General features: G+C 36.6%; 2 protein-coding genes and 1 long non-coding RNA gene across 3 annotated transcripts; 2 read left to right on the forward strand and 1 right to left on the reverse strand.

Annotated features, from left to right (window-relative positions):
- Positions 1 to 53: 53 nt before the first annotated feature.
- Positions 54 to 6,674, reverse strand: LOC103418545 (uncharacterized). Its single transcript, XM_029095551.2, has 7 exons — positions 6,237 to 6,674; positions 5,381 to 5,580; positions 4,034 to 4,678; positions 2,852 to 3,002; positions 2,411 to 2,587; positions 1,642 to 1,811; positions 54 to 647 (listed from the first exon to the last, which is right to left on the reverse strand). Exons 1-7 carry the CDS (start codon positions 6,535 to 6,537, stop codon positions 546 to 548), a joined length of 1,746 nt encoding a protein of 581 aa, XP_028951384.1. The 5' UTR covers positions 6,538 to 6,674; the 3' UTR covers positions 54 to 545.
- Positions 6,675 to 9,515: 2,841 nt separating this feature from the next.
- On the forward strand, positions 9,516 to 14,760 carry LOC103409607 (ATP-dependent Clp protease proteolytic subunit 3, chloroplastic). The gene is made up of 5 exons (XM_008348419.4): positions 9,516 to 9,991; positions 10,329 to 10,443; positions 13,212 to 13,387; positions 14,128 to 14,223; positions 14,308 to 14,760. Exons 1-5 carry the CDS (start codon positions 9,677 to 9,679, stop codon positions 14,569 to 14,571), a joined length of 966 nt encoding a protein of 321 aa, XP_008346641.2. The 5' UTR covers positions 9,516 to 9,676; the 3' UTR covers positions 14,572 to 14,760.
- Positions 10,440 to 11,280, forward strand: LOC139193944 (uncharacterized). Its single transcript, XR_011578526.1, has 2 exons — positions 10,440 to 10,815; positions 10,872 to 11,280. It is a non-coding gene; the product is annotated as an uncharacterized lncRNA (long non-coding RNA).
- Positions 14,761 to 21,594: the final 6,834 nt, after the last annotated feature.

The raw sequence follows: 21,594 nt of genomic DNA on the forward strand, positions 1-21,594 counted from the left end.
AGCAACGGAAATGGAAGAATAACCGGCGAACAGTGACCCGGGATACCATATAATGCAGGGGAAGGCCATTTGTACCTATAAAACTTCTATTGAACAGTACAACATACATGTATACAATTTACTGGGATTCTCTCCCAGCTACTTGAAAACACAACTTGAACTCCCTTTTTAGGCCTTTCGGTTTCGGGAGAGAAAAAAGTTCAACATATAAGATGAAGCTGCAGATCCAACGACGGGGGAAACGATAAGGCTCTGCTACAACGGTAGTCCCAGAGTACTTATAGAAAACATTTTAAAAACTGGCACGTCCATAAAACAAGCGCTTGTGCTATCATAAAGATGGAGGAAAAAAACACGAGCCACAAAACTTACTCGCGTAACATCCTCCGATTTAATAGCTAACGAGCGGAAAAGAGATCCCGTCATCAAAACCCGGGGTGGGGAAAAGTTAGACAGGAGAAGTCTTCCTATTAGTGACCTGGGAATGCAGAATCATGTGAAGAAGCAGCAAATATCCACAACAGACCTTCTGCTCCCTCGTTCTTTCAGCTGTCCCTTTTTACAAATACTATCTGTGAACTAGAAAGAAGCTGGAACGCAAAGTTGCTTGGTTTCGGGTTATCCTCGGCTTCTTGATGGAGCTTTATCTGTAATATATTAACAATTAAACAACATTAGACAAAATATATGGCAATGGCAAAAACTACGCAGTTGTTACTAAAGTATACATCTAAGACAAACATATAAACGAGATATGAACCCCAAAATGTTTACGTCGTGTGCACATCCTTGCAAAAATCTATGTATAGAGTGTGAAAAGTAGGTTAGTAAGAGAAAAAAAATTGAGAAATAGATGAAAAATGGTTTCACAAGCTAACATCAGAATTCCTTCTTTCGTCCACAATTCCTTCTCTTCTAGGACGAAAGTTGTTTCGCGTCCGGTTTAAGCATGCAAGTGCTTTTTGTTTGCCACGTAAGACACAACCTTATAATTTGTGCGGGAACCAATTGAAAACGATCTGACAATTCGGAATGATACTCAATACCAAAGAAACACCGATTATAAAACCCTCCGTCCCACATGGGCACATCAGTCCCATAAAACAGTATAGTGGTGAGGTCAATGTTCAGTATCAAGTTACTAATGAAAGTGCATGAAGGCAAGATACAAGAGATGAAAATTATTTTCTTGGAAAATCTTAAATGGTTGCTGACAAAAAAAAGGTATTCAACATCTCTGTTGACAGAAATATTCCAGGTCAAAAATTACGAAAAAATTAAGTAAAAACTCAATGTAAGAAAATCGGTAACTATGAGAAGAATATCACAATTTAAATTGAACTTATTAACATTTTTATTGAATAAATTATTTACTTTTAACCGAAAAATGTGATTCAAGCCCCCAAGAGCCCATCTGTGAGCTCACCTCTGTATCACAATTTTAAATATAGTTGTCATTGGACGTCGGGAATTCAAAACTAGTGTAAAGATACAGGGACTTAACACATTCAAATCTAAGTTCATTATCCCAAGTTTAACATTGAAAGTAAATTTCTTTCCGCAGCAAGTTTTAAAACAAAAATTGCTTATAAAGTAAGTTAAAGAGAAACAGACAGAGAGTTAAAAATAAACAGTACATACCTCATAGTGTTCAAGCAATGAAGCGAATAATGTTGCAACTCCTTCAATTACAAATTTCTGGCCAATGCAGGCACGAATGCCAGAGCCAAAGGACACGAACGCTGGATTTTTATCTGGATCATTCAAAACAAAGGAGCTCTCTCCAGTATGCACAATTTTTTCAGCAGGCCCTGAGAACAATTAAGAACCAAGTTTTGTCACACACACAGCATGTAAATCTTGATGTGTGATGCTATATTAAACAAATTTCTCTCTACGGCTATTAACATATTATACAGATTAAACTCCCCCATCATGCAGTTTAGGATCGTGAATGTGTCAATTCATATCCAAACTAACTCTAAATTCGCATGAAAAAAGCAGGTTCTAATTCTATACAGATTAAACTGCCTAGGGTTATTAAGGATGCTTATATCAAAAAAAATTCTCTCTACGGTTATTAACATATTGTACAGAGTAAACTCCCTATCATGCAGTTTAGGACAGTGAAGTGTCAATTCATATCCAAACTAACTTTAAATTCGCGTGAAAAAGCAGGTTCTATACAAGAATATTCATTGAATATAAAATCAGCGAGTTGTGTAACAAAATAGCATAAAAGATTGGAAAGGGTAAATGATGTAATAAGGTAAAAGCCATATATTGCTGCTGCATTCGCAAAGAAAATGGGAAAGGCAAAGTATGATTGGTTAATACTGGTATAACTGAAAATGTACTGAAGCGAACTTGAAAACTATATACACATCATGGGAATGGGTAGGAATGAAACCTGAGAATGATTTATTCAGCAATATATCAGATCCCTCTCTAGACTTCGCTAAAAAGCGATATGGATTAAAATCACCAGCATCACTTCCCCAGTTGTAATCATCCATCTGTACCAGCTGTACGGGTATAACCACCCCTGCTCCAGCAGGTATGGTTGCACCACCTTTAAGATTCAAGTCTTCAAAGAGAAAAGAAAGAAAATCAATTTAAACGCCTATTCTAGTAAAAAATGAAATCACAACCATCATGGAAGAGGGGAGAGGGGGTAAATGATGTTGAACTTAGCACCACAATTGTGTATGCTGCAACTAAAGATAAGTAAGAATCTCAAGGAGCATTATCTGAACGGAATTCACACACAACACACAAAAGCAGAGATGTAGAGTGAGTGATATCTCGATACAGAAAATTAAGCTTCTAAGAAACAGATTAGAAGTTTTACCATGTTTGAGAGAACATCTCTGTATCAAAGATCCAGGTGGCACAAGACGAGCAGATTCGTAAACAGTTGCCAGTAATAAAACCATCTTATGAATATCCAGTTGGCCTTCTTCCAATGAACTATTTCGTGCCATAGTTATCTCCGAGTAGATCTTTGGAAACATAAATAAAGAAATTTAGGACAATAACAAGTTAATGCTTGTGATGCACACAAAAGCACAATCATCAATATTATAAACAGCAACCAAAAGAGGTATTATAAGACTCAATCAGATCACACAAGTGCAATGTGTTTTGGATATCATTCCTTTCACGTCTCCTTATAATCACAAAAACCCAGTAGATTTTCTAACATGTTTACTTATAGGGGTCTCCAAAGTTACAACCAGACTAGCCATGAATTTCCCTGTGCCACTATGAAAGACAACTACCCTAGCTAAGTTATGATATATGTCAAGAATTCTGATTGCCTGCACAATGTCACAGATACGTGATGTCACATGGCATGGGTGATCAGCACCCTAATATCAATACATAGGTTAGTAGTGTTGGATAGGCTTTTCATAAAAATAAAGTAATCTATTCTCAGTTCTGCAGCCCAAGTGACCATTTAACAAAAAAGTACCATATAAATTGCCGGTTGTCCCACCACAACCTCTATATTTGACTCAGTTTGGACATGCCAATCAGTTTAATTTTCAAAACATTGGTCGATATATCATTGTGAGTTTTCATTCCTACAATTATAAGTAGTGATTGTCTTATATAGTCACTCAAACTGATACTGCTTAAGATGAATATGTAATAACACATGAAACCTATCGACCATCTAACGAATAGAATTGTAATAAGAATAATAAATTATCATTATAACTCAACAAATTATAATGAACTATCACTATTATTATCATTAGCGAGAGCAGTCTCTAATATGGGGAAGCTTTAATTTTTTCGGTGGGGGGTGTGTTGAGGGACTTCAAAAAAGGAGACAGAAAAATCATAAAATGAAGACATGAAGCACAATGAGCCAAGAAAGAGAACATAAAGAGGTGCCTTGTCAACTAGATCAAATGTCAGTTTTCACAGGATAATTTCATGCAGAAACATTAACTAGAAAGGACACAGACAGAGACGGACGGAGCAACGGAGAGAGAGGCAAAAAGAAGACAGAAGAGCAGATTACCTTATCTTGTATCTGTGGATGTGTAACAAGGCTCACCAAAATATTATTAATCAAACCAGCTGTGGTAAGGCATCCATGAAACATAATGCCCATAAGATTCCTACATGGTTCTTCTTCCCTAGGATTAAGATGGCCATTAAGTTCCGGAAAGATTAGGTCATTTACTATTACAACTTCAGAGCAAGATGGTCCATCAGATGCAAACTCCTTTCCCCAGTTTTCTGTTTCACTACGGTGACTATGATCCTGACCAAATAGCATGCAGTTTATTTTGCACTGTCGAATAATATCTTGCGTTAAGCATTTCAGCTTTGTGCACAGAGACTGGTACTTCCAAAATCCACGCTTCCAAACAGGAGTAACATTATAAGAAGCCCAAAGACGAGCATCCTTAGCTATCTTCATAAGGATCTCCTCATAGATAGTTGCGTTAGACCAAGCTAAAAATGCATCTCCAAAGAGTGTGGCTCCTAGCATGGTAAAAGCCATACGTTGAGAAACCATTTTACTGTCAACACTGGCTTTCGCCATAAAAGTTTGTATCCTCGCCAAGATAGAATCCACAGCCTTTCTACGAATCACATTTTCACTCTCAAGAATTTTTCCACTTAATTCTGTGAATAATGCTTCCCGTCTCTTTTGCACCTGCAAATGAGAATATCATTCAGGAAACAGCAATGAATGTTGCCAAATGAAATTGGGAATAATCACACAAGAAAAGTTGTGAAGTTTTTCATTCAGTCTTTGACAAAAGATCATACATGATAAACAAATATTGATAATAAATTTATGTTTGGAAGATATTAAACTTCTCGTTTGATTCCATATGTAACATGCATAGACCAATCAATGTTCAGGAATTGGGACTACATTAGGAAAAAAAAATCGTGCTTTCTACAAGGCAGTAACATATCTAATTTTAAAATCCTTTTAGTATGCTAGAGGAAGACTGATATTTTACAGTTAAACTGTAGGAGAACCAGCGGTTAGATCAACAAACTAATCGTTCTGTTACATCCATAAATTCGTTTATTTCTTTCTTTTCCTTCCCTTTGTCCTTTCCCAAGTGTTTCAAGTAAGACCAGCATATAAGCTGATGATAATTGATAAGGCAGTCATTTTACTGCTTTCTTTTCCTTCCCTTTAACATTCCGTCAATAAAATGCCACCGAGTAATAGCACCTACGTGCAGAAACAGAAACACAGGCTTTTTTCTCTTCTGGCATCAATGTTTTGCAATCTCAATGCAGACACAAAACACCGGTACAACATAGTAAGCTTCTAAGCATCACAAATACAAAAAGTAAAGAAAGCAGAGAAAGAGAAGCCATAAAATGGAGCTCATACCATCTCAAAAGAAGAAGCAAAGAGGCTCGACTTTCCAAAGGCCAAATGGAATGCCCTTCCAGTCAAAGGCAATTTATCAGCAGCCTTTAGTAGCATCTCTTTGATCAGAATTGGATCCTTTATTGACACTAATAGCTCAGTAGGACCCAACCATAACTTCACAACAGACCCGTATTTCTTGTGCAAACCCGATAGAACATCTGATCAACGCCAAACGAAAAGAGTAATCAGTTACATTGTTCACTCTATCATCCAAATCACAAATTCATAGTCACCAAAAAATAGATGTATTTTCTACTCCTCAACCTCTTCATGTTTGCGGGAACATAGGAAAACTCAACAAATCAACGAAATTTGTATCGATTCTCCTTCCTTCAACTTATATTCCTAGTGTTCAACATAAATTTCAAAATTTCAACTTATATACCTAGTGTCCTACATCAATTTCAATTTTGATGAAAACCCAGAAACCTTTTTTACACATATTACTACTGTTCTACTTCAATTTCAAAACTTTTTAGAAAACCCAAAAACCTTGTTTGCTTATGTTCCCGGAATTCCACTTCAATTTTATATTTTGATGAAAACACAGAAACCCTTTTTACACATATTACTACTGCTTTACTTCAATTTCAATACTTTTGAGAAAACCCAAAAACCTTGTTTGCTTATACTCCTGGAACCTAACTTCAATTTTGATGAAAGCACAGAAACAGGAACAATAAGCAAAACTTTCACTTCCATTAACATCCCAGCAACCAAACGCAGAAGTTGAGCCGAACCCAACAGCAAAGCTAATCTACTATACATAACCAGAAAAATTCCAATAACAAAAAAATGCATTACAGATAGAGACCGGTAAAATTTTCGCGGGAAAGGAGCTTGTGGTGGCCGTAGAAGGAAGGGCACGGCGGGCCGGGGATGGACCTGGCCTTGACCCACAAGCAGAGCAGCTTAAAAACCCTTGCGAGCAAGAGAGCGGTGACGGCGATGAGGGAAACCCAAAGGAAGGCATTGAATTCTCTGGCGGCCAAGTCTCTGAGAAGAACTCGGCAGCAACTTTCGTCGGAATCGCAAGCTCCGGATCTCGAGAAATGGAAGAGAAGTGTAAAGAGGGTGTTTGATCCGCAGGAGGAAGAAGAAGAAGAGGAGGTCATTTTCTCATAGCAGAAGAGAGGAAACCGGGCTGGATCAACAGAAATGGTGCGAACGTAATCGATACAAGTATAAAGTATCAAGAAATACAGGGTTGGAAGTTGGGGAGTTGGACTTTTGGAGTTGCCGATATGTCTGACCTTTTGCTTTCAGTGTGCGCGTGTCGTTTTGTTTGGTTGTTTGGTTGTTTGGAAGTGCGAATGGTGGTGCATGTGCCACGTTTGTGCAGGTGTATTTTTCTCTCATTTTTTAATGAGAAAATTGGGCATTTGAATTTGAACCAACGAATATGACTGACATGATTGTAGAGTTTTAATCTTGGAGACGAGACGTGATTGGTTTCAACTTTGCTTGTTTATTGATTTGCTCTATGTAAGACAGACAATTTTCTGCCTTCAAAATGAATTTGGCAGTCCTGTAATCTTAATTACGGTTTGATATATAATAAATATAAGCAAAATTAGGTTTTTATCCTTTATATATATATGACTGTAATTTTGTATTATATATTTTTATTTTTGATTTGTACCTATTTTAATTTGTAATTCTTTATTTAAATCGTACTAATTTTTTTTTCAATTTTAATTTATGCGCATATATTAAATTCTTTTTGTGTTCATATTTTTTAAATTTTTATTTGTGCTCATTTTTTAAACTTTTATTTGTACTCATTTTTTAACCTTTTATTTGTACCAATGAGTTATTAATAATGTACCCATTTGTCTTTAAAATGTACCACTTTGTGTATTGTAAAATGTACCAATTTTTGTTTTTGTAAGTGCCATTCTTTTATGTAAAATGTATCTGATTTTTAATGTAAAACCTTTTTATTTTAATCTGAAATGTATACATTGTTTATTTTTTATATATAATGTACCAATTTTTTCATATAAAACGTACCACCATTTTTGTATAAGATGTACCAACTTTTAGTATGTAAAATGTACCGTATAAAAATTACCAATTTTTTGTATGTAAAATGTCATTAATATAAGTAATGAAAAATCATGGGTTTTATTTCAATATAATTTATCTTAATGACAAATCATGTCATTAAGATGAATTCTACTTTTTTATATAAGTATAATTTATTTTAGGGAAAATTAGGTTCACATCCTTCTTTTTGTTACTTCATTGATTAAAATCCTATTCATTTTCAATTTTTTGATCAAGATCCTTGGGTATTAATAACATCATTAATTATTTGAATAATAAAATATTTTTAATTTTAAATATATTCATTTAGTGTTAAAAATGTTACAATTAGTATATTTATATTTATGGTTAAATGTTTTATCATATATTTTTATTTTTAGTTTGTACCTATTTTTAATTTGCAAATATTTTTTAATTTGTACCAATTTTCTTTTCATTTTTAATTTGTACCCATATATTAGTTTCTTCTTGCACCCAATTTTTTAAAGTTATATTTGTGTTTGTACCCATTTTATACCGTCACATGACATTGTATATTTAATCAATGATAGAAAAATTACATGGTATATTTATGTTTTATGCCTAAACTTTGTAACATATATTTATATTTTTAGTTTGTACCCACTTTTAATTTGCAACATTTTCAAAATTTGTAGTATTTTCTTTTTAGTTATACTTTTTAAAAATTCATTTGTACTCATAATTTTTTAATCTTTTATATGTACCCTAAAAATTCATTTGTAATATTTTCTTTTTAGTTTTATAATGTACCCATTCTTCTTTATTAATGTACCACTTTGTTATATGTGAAATGTACCTATTGTTTTGTAAAATGTACCAATTTTTTTAACACTATGGATACATTCTTTTGCCATTTATTATTTCTCATTTTTACATAGTTTTCATCCATTTATTAAATCAAAATGTTTGAATTTTTTTTATTGTAACCGTTTCTAATAGTATTATAATGATGAATTTTAAATTTATAAGATTATAAATCTCATAAAATATCAAACAATTAATGTCAAAACTATAAAAATTTATATATTAATAGTAATAAAATGAGGTGTACAAAGCCAAGGAACTTTGATCAAACTTTGAATATTATTAAGGTTTTAATTAAAGAATGTTAAGGATTAAGGACCGCATCCAAAGTATCCCTTTATTTTAATATTTTCAATTCCACACAAATCCTGTATTTTATTTAGAGGCCCATTAATATAAGTAACTGCAAATATCAAATTTTAATTTAAAATTATAATAACCTACATAGAAATGCATTATTATATTAATTTTATAGACTTCAATAAAAAATTAAAAATAAACAAGGTTTCAATCAAAGAACGTTGATAAATAGGGACCGTATCCAAAGTCACCCTTAAGTTTATGACAGTAAAGTTAATAAAAGGTAAGTTTATAAATACGTGTTAGTCAACAATTGAGCCACAAATAGGTCACACTCATTTTGGGTAAAAAAAAATTGATTTCGTTTTTAACCTCACTTTATCTTTAAAAACTGTCAAAATTAAGCGATTTGACCTCATTTATGTCCACACTAAAATAAATTTAACAATTTTAGAGTTGTAACTTGTAAGTCTGACAATTTCATACCTCGTTAATAATAATGACTCATCTCTACCAGTATGATATGAAATGCCTACACTACCTTTTCATTTAACGTCTATAGGTATAATTAACCAATAGAGCGAACTGACTCGATTTTTGATAGTTTCAAATGATAAAGTAAGAAATCTAGCTTCAGATGGTAAAAGATAGTTTCAGATGACAAATAAATAAATATACCCTTCAACTTTTGCAGTGTTAGTGCAATCCCAAATTGAGTTGTTTTCAATGGACGAAATTTTAAGTGACAAAACTTTAAGCAGCTTGTGTTGAAAAGAAAAAGTAGATTACCAACCGGGCCTTACTCTAAAAAGAATTATTTGACTTTAAGTTTTGCAAAATTAAATTAAAACTTAATCAAAACTTAAAACTTAATTACCAGCCGGGGCTAATCCACGGCCCAAAAAACCCTGCCGAGCCCAAGCTCATTTGGGCACAAAAAGGCCGATTTGGCGGTAGTACTCTTGGTCGAAAAAGCTCTTTCATTTTTCCTTCCATCCCAATTTTCCCAGGAAAAAACAGAGATAAAGGAAAAAAAAGTTCAGAAACAAAGAAGAGAGAGAAAGCACACTCACAGGAGAGATGATGACGTACGCAGCCACAGCTTCAAGGCCGCCGTGTTCTTCACAAACCCAAGTGCCCATTTCACCGATTGTGAGGGGCACTGCCCTCAACAGCAGCAGCAGCAGCTGCAGTGGTATTACCAGTTGCCGTCGGAGAAGCAGTGGCGTCTGTGTAATTAAGGCCATGAAAAGCTCGTCTCCCCCAAGACTAACCTTGTCGAGCAACTGGGATTTTCCGTCAGCTACTACTTCGGCTCCAAGGCTGCCCAGATTCGAAGAACTCGATACCACCAACATGCTTCTCCGTCAGAGAATCATCTTTCTGGGTTCTCAGGTTTTCCCTCTCTCTCTCTCTCTCAATTTTGGTTTTCTTGCATCAGTATCTAATTTTTCGACATGGGTTTTGCTGCTACTTGTGAAATTTGCACTCTTTACTGTTTTTTGAAAGTTAAAAGTTAAAAATTTGATGGGATTACTGTGTGTGTTTGTATTTCTTATTTACTAGAAGACTGAACTTGTATGTAAATTTGCACATTTTTCTGTTTGTTGAAACTTGAAAGTTAGGAGTTAGAAATTTTAGGGGATTACTGTGTGTTTGTTTGTGTTTACTAACTTATGAAGAGGAATTGTTGCTTTATTTAACTCTCTCTTCATTTTCCGCCCGTGGGCAGGTAGATGACATGACCGCGGATTTGATCATAAGCCAACTTCTATTTCTAGATGCTGAGGACCCCAAAAAGGACATTAAATTGTTTATCAATTCACCCGGTGGTTCTGTTACTGCTGGTATGGTTTAAATATATTCGGCATGTTTGATCCTGGCACCTCTCTTCTTTCATTGCTTTTGATTCTAATATATCCCTGGTATTGGAGATAACAAGACATACAAAAAACTACATATTGTTATTACATAAGTAGGTAAATCGATTTTCAATTGTCAATTGTAGCATAACTTGAAGCATTGGCATGCAAGTTAAGTAGTAAATGACAACAGCATATCATAACGCCAGGCTTTGGTAACAAAGCACAAAGGATTGCATGCATTTACTACCTTATTTTTGCAACATAATGGATGAGGAAATGTTAAAAGGAGAGCACTGGAAGAAAAACTGCCAAGACGTTGAATATCCCTAAGAAAAAGATTATTCAGGAAGTTGTGTCGATATACTTCTTGTGTTAACTTTTCAGAATGACCCTCTCAAACAATTTGAAAGGTTAATATGACACCTAAGATAAAGATTGTAGCTTGGGCAATTGCTCTTTGTCTGATGTGCAGAAATCATGCAGATGCTTAACTCTTTGCTACTCCATTCTCCAGTTGCTTATTCTTTGTGGATCAGGCTGATTTTAGTTGGGCAATTCTAGCCTCTTGTGATGCTCTGTTATAAGAAAATTAATGTTTCCCGGAGGTCTAAAAGGGTTTGGTGCTAGAGAGCGTGCTGTGTAAGGAAACTTTTTGGTGGTTTGGTTGGAGAGAAATAGAAATATTTGAAGGTGTAATGGGGAGGAGGTGGATCATTCAATTCCATGAGTTTCTGGATTGATCTTTTCGTTCTATTCTTTGGTTGTGGTGCTGTTATCTTGTAGTACAATGTTGGCAATTAATTTTTTGTGTTGGGTTTCTGTTTTAGATGTAAGTTAGATGTTTGCTCTTTTAGGTGATACCTTGTCCCATGTGTTGTATCTTATCTCTTTTATTTGATCAAAGCTGCTCTCCTCATAAAAAATTGAAGAGAAAAAAAAAATGAAAGAGAGTTGAGAAGTAGAGATAGCTATCTGTGTCATTGTTGATAATCTTTAATGCCTATGGAATCACTAAACTTTCAGAATGCAGACATAAAGTAATTGCATTATGTTCCTTTGATTTTAGAGTTTTCTACAAGAAAAAGTGTTTAGATTTCTTTTTCCCATCCTACTTGAAAAAATATTTTGAGTTTTTTCCATACTAGAAAAGTGTTTCAACTGTTTTCTCCTAAGTTTTCTGCCATATATGGTGCCTTTGGAGTATAAGCAATGTCTATGGCTTATATGAAAAAGTCATTACCAAAAAAATATTGTTTGCATAATTTTATTATAAATATATTTTGTGTGCCTTGTGAAGATAAGTTTTGACTTTTTGATCTGATTGTCCATTTCTTTTTATTAATTTTATTTTCTTCTACTTTGGATATGAGAGCGTTGTTAAAACAATACACCATTGATTTCTATTGACATGTAACAATAACAACAACTTGATAATTAAAAGTAGGGTATGAACAGACCAGTCACTAGTGTTGTTTATTTATAAAATCTGTCAATTTCTAATTATGTATTGAATCCAAGCTATTGCATATTTCATAAGCTTTTTGTCTAATTTAATTGAGGAAGCTCAAGGGTGTGTGCGCATGGTCATTGATTATGCAAAACGATTTAACCAGTACCAACTTTGGGATATTGGGAGAGAGATTAAACCAGCACACACTTTATAACTAGGATTTGCATCAAATTTTTTTTTCTTGATTTTTTAATTTTTTTAATTCTCCGAGTCAGTATTGTATAGAAGCTATGATATCTTTTATATCGTTTTAAATACTCATTTTGAGTAACCTCAAGGATATATATCATACATAGTCTTTAGTTTCTACAAAAACACTTCAATAGCACCTACCACGGATGGTGGATAGTTTGTGCAATGGAATCGATATATTTTGAACTTTTAGTCCAATTCTTCCCAGTTAAAACCACTACATGACAGGTTTTGGAAATCTATAGTTGCCTGAAGTACATAGTAAAAAAGATTTATGTAGGTGAGCAAGGTGTAGCGAGCAAAAGGTTTGGTTGGGAATAGACTAAATTTTGTTTATAAAGTTATAAAAAGATGATAGTAAACAAGAAGAAATACAAAGATGATTAGCTTGGGGATAGAGTGAGTCTGCTCCCCAAAGGCATATTCTATGTTCTTATAAAAACCAATGTGAAGACGATTTTAGTGTAAGGGACAAAAACGATTAGCTAGGGGAATTAGACAAGCAACAATGACTTAAAAAGGAAACAACAACACAAGAAACTAACAAGTGATACTGAATGAGGAGGGAGATTCTAAGTTGATTACTGTGTGGAACAAAGAAGATATGTATGGTTTGACGTTTGGGTCCCTTATGTAACATCGAACAAAATTAGAGTGATATATGTTTGACGTGGGGTTTTGTTTTGAGTCCACATGGTTCTTTTATCTGAAAGTCCAACAGTTTATCCGTTGTTATGCGTAATGCGTATTGAAATTTGAATGAGATAGAGAACGGGAATTTTTTGTGGAAAGGAAAGAGGACAGAGGGCTGAGTAGGCTAGTGTCAATGAAAAGATTGAATGAGTTTTGCTGAAAACAAATAAAATAATTGAAAAAGTTTCTATCTATTTCTGCTTTTGGGAAGCAAAGTAGCTGTTCTCCAGCTTAGCCTCACCACCCTCCCTTGTTATTGTGATGCGACGTGTGTTGGATTGAGTATTCTTTTTCTTTTTAAAGTTCTCCACATTTTTCTTCTTTTATGTTCTTACCAACCTGCCCCATCTTGTAGGAATGGGAATATATGATGCAATGAAATTGTGCAAGGCAGATGTTTCAACTGTTTGCCTGGGGCTTGCTGCTTCTATGGGGGCCTTTCTCCTTGCTGCAGGCTCTAAGGGAAAGAGATTCTGCATGCCCAATGCAAGAGTGATGATCCATCAACCCCTTGGAACTGCAGGAGGAAAAGTAAGTGCTTGTTTTCTGCTTATTGCTGTTGATGTCCATGTTTTTAAGTACTGTTTGTTTTCCATAATGTTTTCAATATGATTATAAATCTGGCTTTTCATGGATACCAATATCTTTATCCTTGATTCCACTGCATGTAGATGATGTTATCTAGTGTTTTTATTACGAAGTTGTAGCTGACCATTAGTTGCTGAAGATGCATTTACAAACTTAGTTTCCCCAAGCCTGATTGTCTCGGGTTTGAGGCATGGTATATATTATCATATGTTGTTCTTGCAAAGTTATAGACGACCATTGTTCTTTAAGTTTGTATTAGCTCACCCCAGCCTGATAGTCTCTGGTTTGAAGTATGGTCTATGGTAGTAAGCATCTTCTTTCAGAACATTATTTCATCAATTTGATTTTTTTGTAAGAATCTACGTTCTATTTTGGTTTGAAAATTTGATGTTCTTTTTAAGTTCTAACTTATGTACAGGAAGGTAGAACAATGCAGATATGCTCTTAGATTATGTACTTGGCAAGTTCTTAGATTATGTACTTGGCAAGTTCTTGTTTAGATTTATTTTATTTTTACAACGATGGTTAAACTTTTGGTATTTAACATATGATGCATGCATTACCTGTATCATGGAGGACACATACGTATTGTTTGAATATGCTGTTAAGATTTTGTTTTTTGTTTTCAAGGCTGATACATTTATCGGCATTTCATTATTTTACCCTTTTGCATGTGAGTTCAGGCAACGGAAATGGGTATTCGAATCAGAGAAATGGTGTACCACAAGATTAAATTGAACAAAATATTTTCAAGAATCACAGGGAAGCCTTTAGAGCAGGTCAGGCATCAGATAAGATCTCTCCATAGTAAATATTCTGTGACGGTCTCATCCCCCTTTTTTAAGTTTATTTTGTTGGTGCAGATTGAAGAGGACACAGACCGTGATAATTTCATGAATCCTTGGGAAGCTAAGGATTACGGGTTGATTGATTTTGTTATCGATGATGGAAAGCCAGGCTTAGTTGCGCCCGTTGGAGATTTCACACCTCCACCAAGAACACGAGTCTGGGATCAATGGAAAGTCGAAGGGAGCAAGAAATCGAGAAAGAACTTGCCCTCAGAGCAAAGATTTTCTGACAATGGAAGCGGGGCTGAGAAGGAAAAGGAAGCACCCACTGCCATATGAAACATTATACCAGTCTTGTGCTTTTCACCTCTGGTTTATTTTGATTATGTTGTAATGCTCACTCCTCATAGTATTGTAACGTAGGTCATTTGTCAAATAATGAAAGTAGATTATTCAATATCTGCTCGGAGATTGACATATTTCTCAATTTTACGTGTCGGAAAGGGCACATTTAGATGTTTCACAGAATTTCTTCTCGGTCCTCTATCATATCGTTGGCGTATACTCCTTGCTAGTGGCGGAGAGTTTTGGCCAGAGTAAAACGGCAAACTTGTTAAGTGTTTGGCTATGTTCATTAGGTACTTTGCTGGCTAAAACCCTCCGGCTAGAGGAATGGGGATGCGTTTGGACCTTTTCTTGTTTGTCTATGTTCATTCGCACAAGTTTTTTCTTTAAAGACGGACCAAATTAACGATACTCCGATATCTGGCTGGCCAAATAGCGTCCCCAGCCACAAGTATAGCAACATCGGCGATGAGTGTTCCGGCGTAACACGCGAAAGGCCTAACCCAGCAAAGAAGTATCTAAACGTATCGCTCTGAGTTTACTACACAAATTACAATTTGAGTGTATATGTCAGTTTATGATTTACAATTAAGCAGTTGTGAGGAGCTGAGCCGTGTTCAGTAACTCGGCCTCTGAAACTAAACCAACAAGAAGATTGATAGCAAAACCTTTCATGCAACATCAAGATCAAGTTGCGTTTGTGATGCCATATGTGGTAACTTCAAAGGAACCTCCAAGACAAGAGGACAATGCCGGTGGAGTAAGGTCTCAAGGTCTCTTGTCTAATACGTACAAGCACGGTGCTTCAATTCAACTAACATGTTGATTACTTTGGAGTATAGAGTTGTTGTACAGGTTTAGGTTAAAACCTGAAACATATAATGCGAGCAGCGTGCGGTAACTAACTGGTACAATAAAATATAACACACTTTACGCTGATCGCTTAACAAGCCCTTGTTTCGATATGGAAACAAAAAGTTAGCGTCGGGATGAACAAGATCTTGTCACACTCGATTTACCCTTTTGCACTCCTTTTGCACTCCTTTTGCAAGTGCAGGGAAATTGTGAAATATTCGGTTTGAAGCGCATGTTGCTAAAGAAGAATTCCATAATTGCAACCCTAAACAATTGACTCATTAAGTTTTATTTTATGGGAATTGTGTCATTGAAACCTCATAAAGGTCATCATTGGTTCCGAAACTGAAAAAATCACGAGAAAATTCGTATATGAAAAAATGTAAAACAACATTTTTAGAGTGCTAATAACAACACTGTAATGTAATTTGTTTGAGTTGTGAAAGTCATATTCTTTTCATTGGGCCTTTTCTCTCATGGTCCGGGCCCGGCCGATCCATTTCACTGATGGAGGCCCCAAAAAAAAAAGAAAAAGTTAAGAGAAAAATAAAAAAACAAACCGGAAACAAAGGGCACTGTTCTTGGCGCCAATTTTTGGAAAAATACATATCCCTCTCCCCTCTCGCATTCATAACTCACAGTTAACCATATCTCTATCGATCTCTAGGGATCTTCCAGGTTCCAATTCTAATTCGTCAAACAAACCCGGAAAAACGGTGTCGCAATCGTAACGCCACCACATTTCTCTCCCTCTCTCTCTCTCTGGGGTTTTGTTCGTCCCCTTTCTCCTCCAATATCAGTTACTGCTAGTCTGCTACTACTCAGATCTTCAAAAAGACGCCGCGTCAATCCTAACATTTCGTCACTCGCGATGACCGTGAAGCCGTCGTACCTCTCTCCCTCTCGTACCACCTGCGCTTCTCTCCTCCGCAAATTGCAGGCTCCATTTCTCTCTCTCTATCTGGTTTTCGTTTCTTTTTGTTTTCCAGGTGAATTTTGGTATTCTCGCCGGAGGAGGAGGAGGAGGGTTTAATTGGAACTTTGGATTTTGAAAATTTCACATAATTTGGGATGAAATTGGGGAGAGTGAGGATCAGAGGGACAAGATGCTTCTACAGCTTGAGCAAGAGTGTCTTGATATTTACCGGAAGAAGATCGAAATGACCAGGAAGCACAGGGCCGATTTGCACCGGTACTTACCCGACGGTCAAACCCAGATCAAGGCCATTGTTTCGGCCTTTGGGAAGTTGACTCCTTTTCTAGCGAAAGAGGGACCCTCGAAGACCAATTGTCTGCCCTCAAACCTGTTCTGGACGAATTGGAATCCTGTATGGTTTATTAGGTGTTTTTATTTTTATAACTTGTATGTTTTCTTAATCTTCTGTGCTTAGTCAACACCTACATCCATTCCAGGTTCCCCTGTTACGGAGGAGTACACTGCACAACGACAGGAGAGTGAGGAGGATAAGCGTAAATCTCGGGTATGCTTGGACTTGCTACTTCTACTCACGCGTTCGCTAATATGCAGATGAAACACCTTTCCATCTAGACTTTCATGCTTTCTGCAGTGCAAATAACGTACAATGCCCATCTGTCTAATTGCTACCGGAAAAGTAGATATAATCTCATTGTTCTGTGTCAATTTGGCGACTTTAGTCTCCTCATATCCATGTGTCTGTCCTGACTCCTGGATATGGTAGATCATCTTGATAATAGTTATAAAAACATGCTATCACTATGTATCACCGTTCATTCGGCATATTCATTGTTTCTGCTGCTCTCATGGATTGTGCGGGGCATGCCATGATAGAATTTGTTTGTTTTGTGTTTTTGATTGAGTGTTTGAATCGGTTTCTTGGGAGGATAGTAGAGAATTGAAAAACAAAAAAGGGAAAAATTGGAGATTGATTTCTGCTGTGCTAATAATGCAGCAGACTTGATTGAATAAGTAGTGTGAACATTACACAAGAGTATGGTGCATTTCCATCACCCATACTTATCTAAAAAGGTGATTGACAAGAGGCTTTAACAACCATTAAGCCTTACTACTCCAGATTACATCCTAACCCTTCATTTGGGGTTAAGTGATTTAATCTGGAGTGTACACTTGTCACTCACACACTTACACAAACATTTAAAAAACAAAACTAGCCGTTGGAGACTAGAGCCCTTCATTTTCTTTCTTCTTCTTCGATGCAGATGACATCCTTTTGCTTGGGAGTATCTTGCTGCCTTCGACTCCCCGACTCCAGGAGCTGGTTAGCTTCCAACACTCCCTTCTAAACTGCTTCTGGGAGTCAATCCGAGCAAACCTCTCAGGTAATTGAATCTCTCCTTCGGTAGTGCTTTTGTGAATATGTCTGCGATCTGATCTTCTGTGCTGCAATAGATTAGCTTGATTGTGTTGTCCTGCAATGTTTCTCTGATGAAATGATATCTTCTCTTGATGTGTTTTGTTCTCTGATGAAATACTGGGTTTTTAGTCATGGCAATTGCAGAGGTGTTGTCACACAGAAGTGGTGTGGCTTCAACTTGCAATTCGCCAAAATCTTTAAGTATGAACCTTAGCTAAATAGCTTGAGCTGTAGCTTCTGATGCACTCACATACTCTGCCTCGGCTGTGGACAGTGCAACACTTTGTTGCTTCACAGAGGCCCATGAAAATACCCTTGATCCGAAAGTGAAAGCATAGCCCGATGTGCTTCTACTATCATCCTCACTGCCACCCCAGTCACTGTCACAGAATCCAATTAGAATAGATGACTTTCCCATCTCATATTTGATACCATAATCAAGAGTTCCTTGTACATATCTTAGCACTCTCTTAGCTGTGCCCATATGTATCTTGCTAGGATTCTGCATAAACCTAGAAAGTAGGCTTGCTGAGAACATCAGATCCGGCCTTGTTGCAGTTAGATACAATAGACTGCCAACAATGCTTTTATAGAGACTAGCATCTGCAGGTTCACTTCCATCCTCCTTCTTGAGCTTCTCATTTGCAATTAAGGGTGTAGAAACTGGTTTGCAACCCTTCAAACCAAACTTCTCAAGCAAAGTTTCAGCATACTTCTTTTGATGAATAAAGATGCTACTTGTTTTTTGAATTACCCCAATGCCAAGAAAATGATGCAAGAGGCCTAGGTCAGTCATCTCATACCTCTTCATCATTTCTTCCTTGAACTCTTCCATCATTGCAGCATCATTTCCAGTGTAGACAACATCATCTACATAGATTGAGACAATGAGTGTCTTGTTGTTGCTTTCTGTCTTGGTGTAGAGTGTAGCTTCACTAGGACTTTTCTGAAATCCTTTCTCAATGAAATAGGAATCAATCTCACTGTACCAAGCTCTTGGAGCTTGTTTTAGGCCATAAAGAGCCTTCCTTAACTTGTACACTTTTTCTGGAAACTCTTGACTTGTGAACCCTTGAGGTTGTTCCACAAACACCTCCTCCTCTAGCACTCCATTTAGAAATGCAGATTTAACATCCAATTGATGCAGCTTCCAACCCTTCTTGGCTGCTAGTGCTATCAAAGTCCTTATGGTGTCTAACCTTGCTACTGGAGCAAAGGTTTCATTGAAGTCTACACCAGGTTTCTGTGAGTAACCTTTGGCCACTAACCTGGCCTTGTTCTTTTGCACATAACCATCTAGATTTAGCTTCACTTTGTACACCCATTTTACTCCAATCACAGGCTTCTCACTTGGTCGATTTACAAGTTCCCAAGTGTCATTCTTTTCTATCATTTCAAGCTCTTCCTTCATTGCTTTCTTCCAAGCTTTGTCTTTCTCAGCTTCTTCATACGTTTCTGGTTCTACTACACAGTAATTACATGTAGCATAAATCTCATCCAGATTTCTCAATCTTACTGGAGTTGAACTAGGAGTTGTTGTCTGTGATTGACTTGATTGTGGACTCATAGTAGCTTGCTGTGGAGTCCCTTGTATGTCACCATTATCTGTGACTTCTTCTTGAACTGAGGTCTCTATAGGCTCCCTTGTTTGCCTTTTGTTTAGGTCAATTTGTAGAGAGACACTGTCCTTTTCCTCTACCATTGTATCCCAGTTCCACATTGAGTCTTCATCAAAGATAACATCCCTTGATAGGATTATCTTTTGAGTCAACACATTATAAACTCTGTATCCTTTCTCACTAGTACCATAGCCTACAAAAACACCATTGTTACTTGATTTCTCCAACTTGTGCCTTAGTTGATGAGGGATGAGATTGTAGCACACTGAGCCAAACACTCTCAGATGCTTCACAGAAGGCTTCCTTCCACTGAACACTTCAAATGGAGTCTTCTTCTCCAATGCCTTAGTAGGACACCTATTCAATAGATACACTGAGGTGTTCACAGCTTCACCCCAAAATTTATAAGGCATGTTCTTCTCATGCATCATAGACTTAGCCATTTCGACTATAGTCCTATTCTTCCTTTCTGCAATCCCATTCTGTTGTGGTGAATATGCCACAGTGAGTTGCTTCTCCAACCCTACATCTTCACAGAATACATTGAACTCATGTGAGGTGTACTCACCTCCCCTATCACTTTTTAGTCTTTTGATTTGGTATCCACTTTGCAATTCCACCATTGCCTTAAACTTCTTGAATATTGTGAATACCTCAGACTTGAACCTCATGAAATACACCCAACACATTCGTGAATAATCATCAATGAAGGTTAGGAAATACCTGTTTCCACTGATTGTTGTTGTTCTCATTGGTCCACACACATCTGAGTGAATCAATTCGAGTGGCTTTGTTGCCCTCCAAGCCTTTCCAGCTTCAAATGAATCTCTGTGATGCTTGCCAAACACACACCCTTCACAGATTTCATTGCATTGATCCATTTTTGGTATACCTTGCACCATTTCATCCTTTTGCAGATTTTGTAAGCTTGTCATGTTTAAATGACCAAGTCTCTTGTGCCATAGTTTCATAGAACTTGTCACACTTGCTTTCTTTGCCACTTCTTCTAAGTACTTCAGTACAAGTGGAAAGCTTCTGTTTTTCACTTCCACTTTGGTCACCAAGTTTGATAGGGATCTGTCATCATAGATTTCAACCACAGTTCCCCCAAAGAGTAGGAAATAGCCATGCTCCATCATTTGACCCACACTAAGTAGATTCTCATCCAATCCAGGCACTAGCATCACCTCCCTTATACATCTTCTTCCTTTCTTGGTGTTGATAACCAGAGTTCCTCTTCCAGTGGCTTTGACAATGTTTCCATCTCCCATTTTCACTTTTCCAGTGAAGTTGGTGTCGATGTCAATAAGTAAAGACTCATGTGCAGTCATGTGGTTGCTGCAGCCACTGTCAATGTACCACACTTCATTGTTTCTCTCCATTTTTGCATTGAAAGCACAAAACACATTTGCTTCTTCTTCCACTTGATTTGCACAGTTTACTTGTTGCACATTCTTTGATCTGCAATCCTTCATAATGTGCCCAAACCTGTTGCATTTGTGGCATCTAGGCTTGTCCTTGAACCAACACTCTCCAAGGTGGAATTTATCACAGTGCTTGCATTGTTGCTTGGTTCTTGGACCTACATTTGTATTGCTGCCTTGGTTAGGTCTTGAGTTGTGATACCCTTTTCCTTCCCATTTCTTGCTTTTGCCCTTCCACTGTGGTTTCTGATTGCTTGCACTGGCTTGACTACTAGATCCAACATTGAGTGTTTGAAAGGCTTTCTCAGGTGCAGAGTCAGCATGCCTCTCGAGCCTTTGATCAAAAGCTCTTAAGGATGCCATCACTTCTTGTACACTGAGAGTTTCAGTGTCTTTGGTTTCTTCTATAACACTCACTATTGAATCATAGGGTTTAGTCAAACTAATCAACAGTTTTTGGACAATTCTTTCATTAGGCAGTTCCTCACCATATGTTTTCATCTTGTTTACAACATCAAACAGCCTAGTGAAGTAGTCTTTTAGCAGCTCATTTTCCCTCATTCTTGTATACTCAAAATCTCTTCTAAGGGACTGAAGTTTTACCTTTCTAACTTTGGTGTCTCCTCTGTATTCTTGCTGTAAAACTTCCCAAGCTCCCTTTGCAGTCTCTTCATTTGCTATCCTCGGAAAAATGGTGTCTGGGACAGCACCTTGAATGATTCCAAGTGCTCTAGCATCCTCCATCCGATTCTGCTTCAGTGTTTT

This window comes from Malus domestica, chromosome 02 (assembly GCF_042453785.1).
Source record: "Malus domestica chromosome 02, GDT2T_hap1".
NCBI lineage: Eukaryota > Viridiplantae > Streptophyta > Magnoliopsida > Rosales > Rosaceae > Malus > Malus domestica.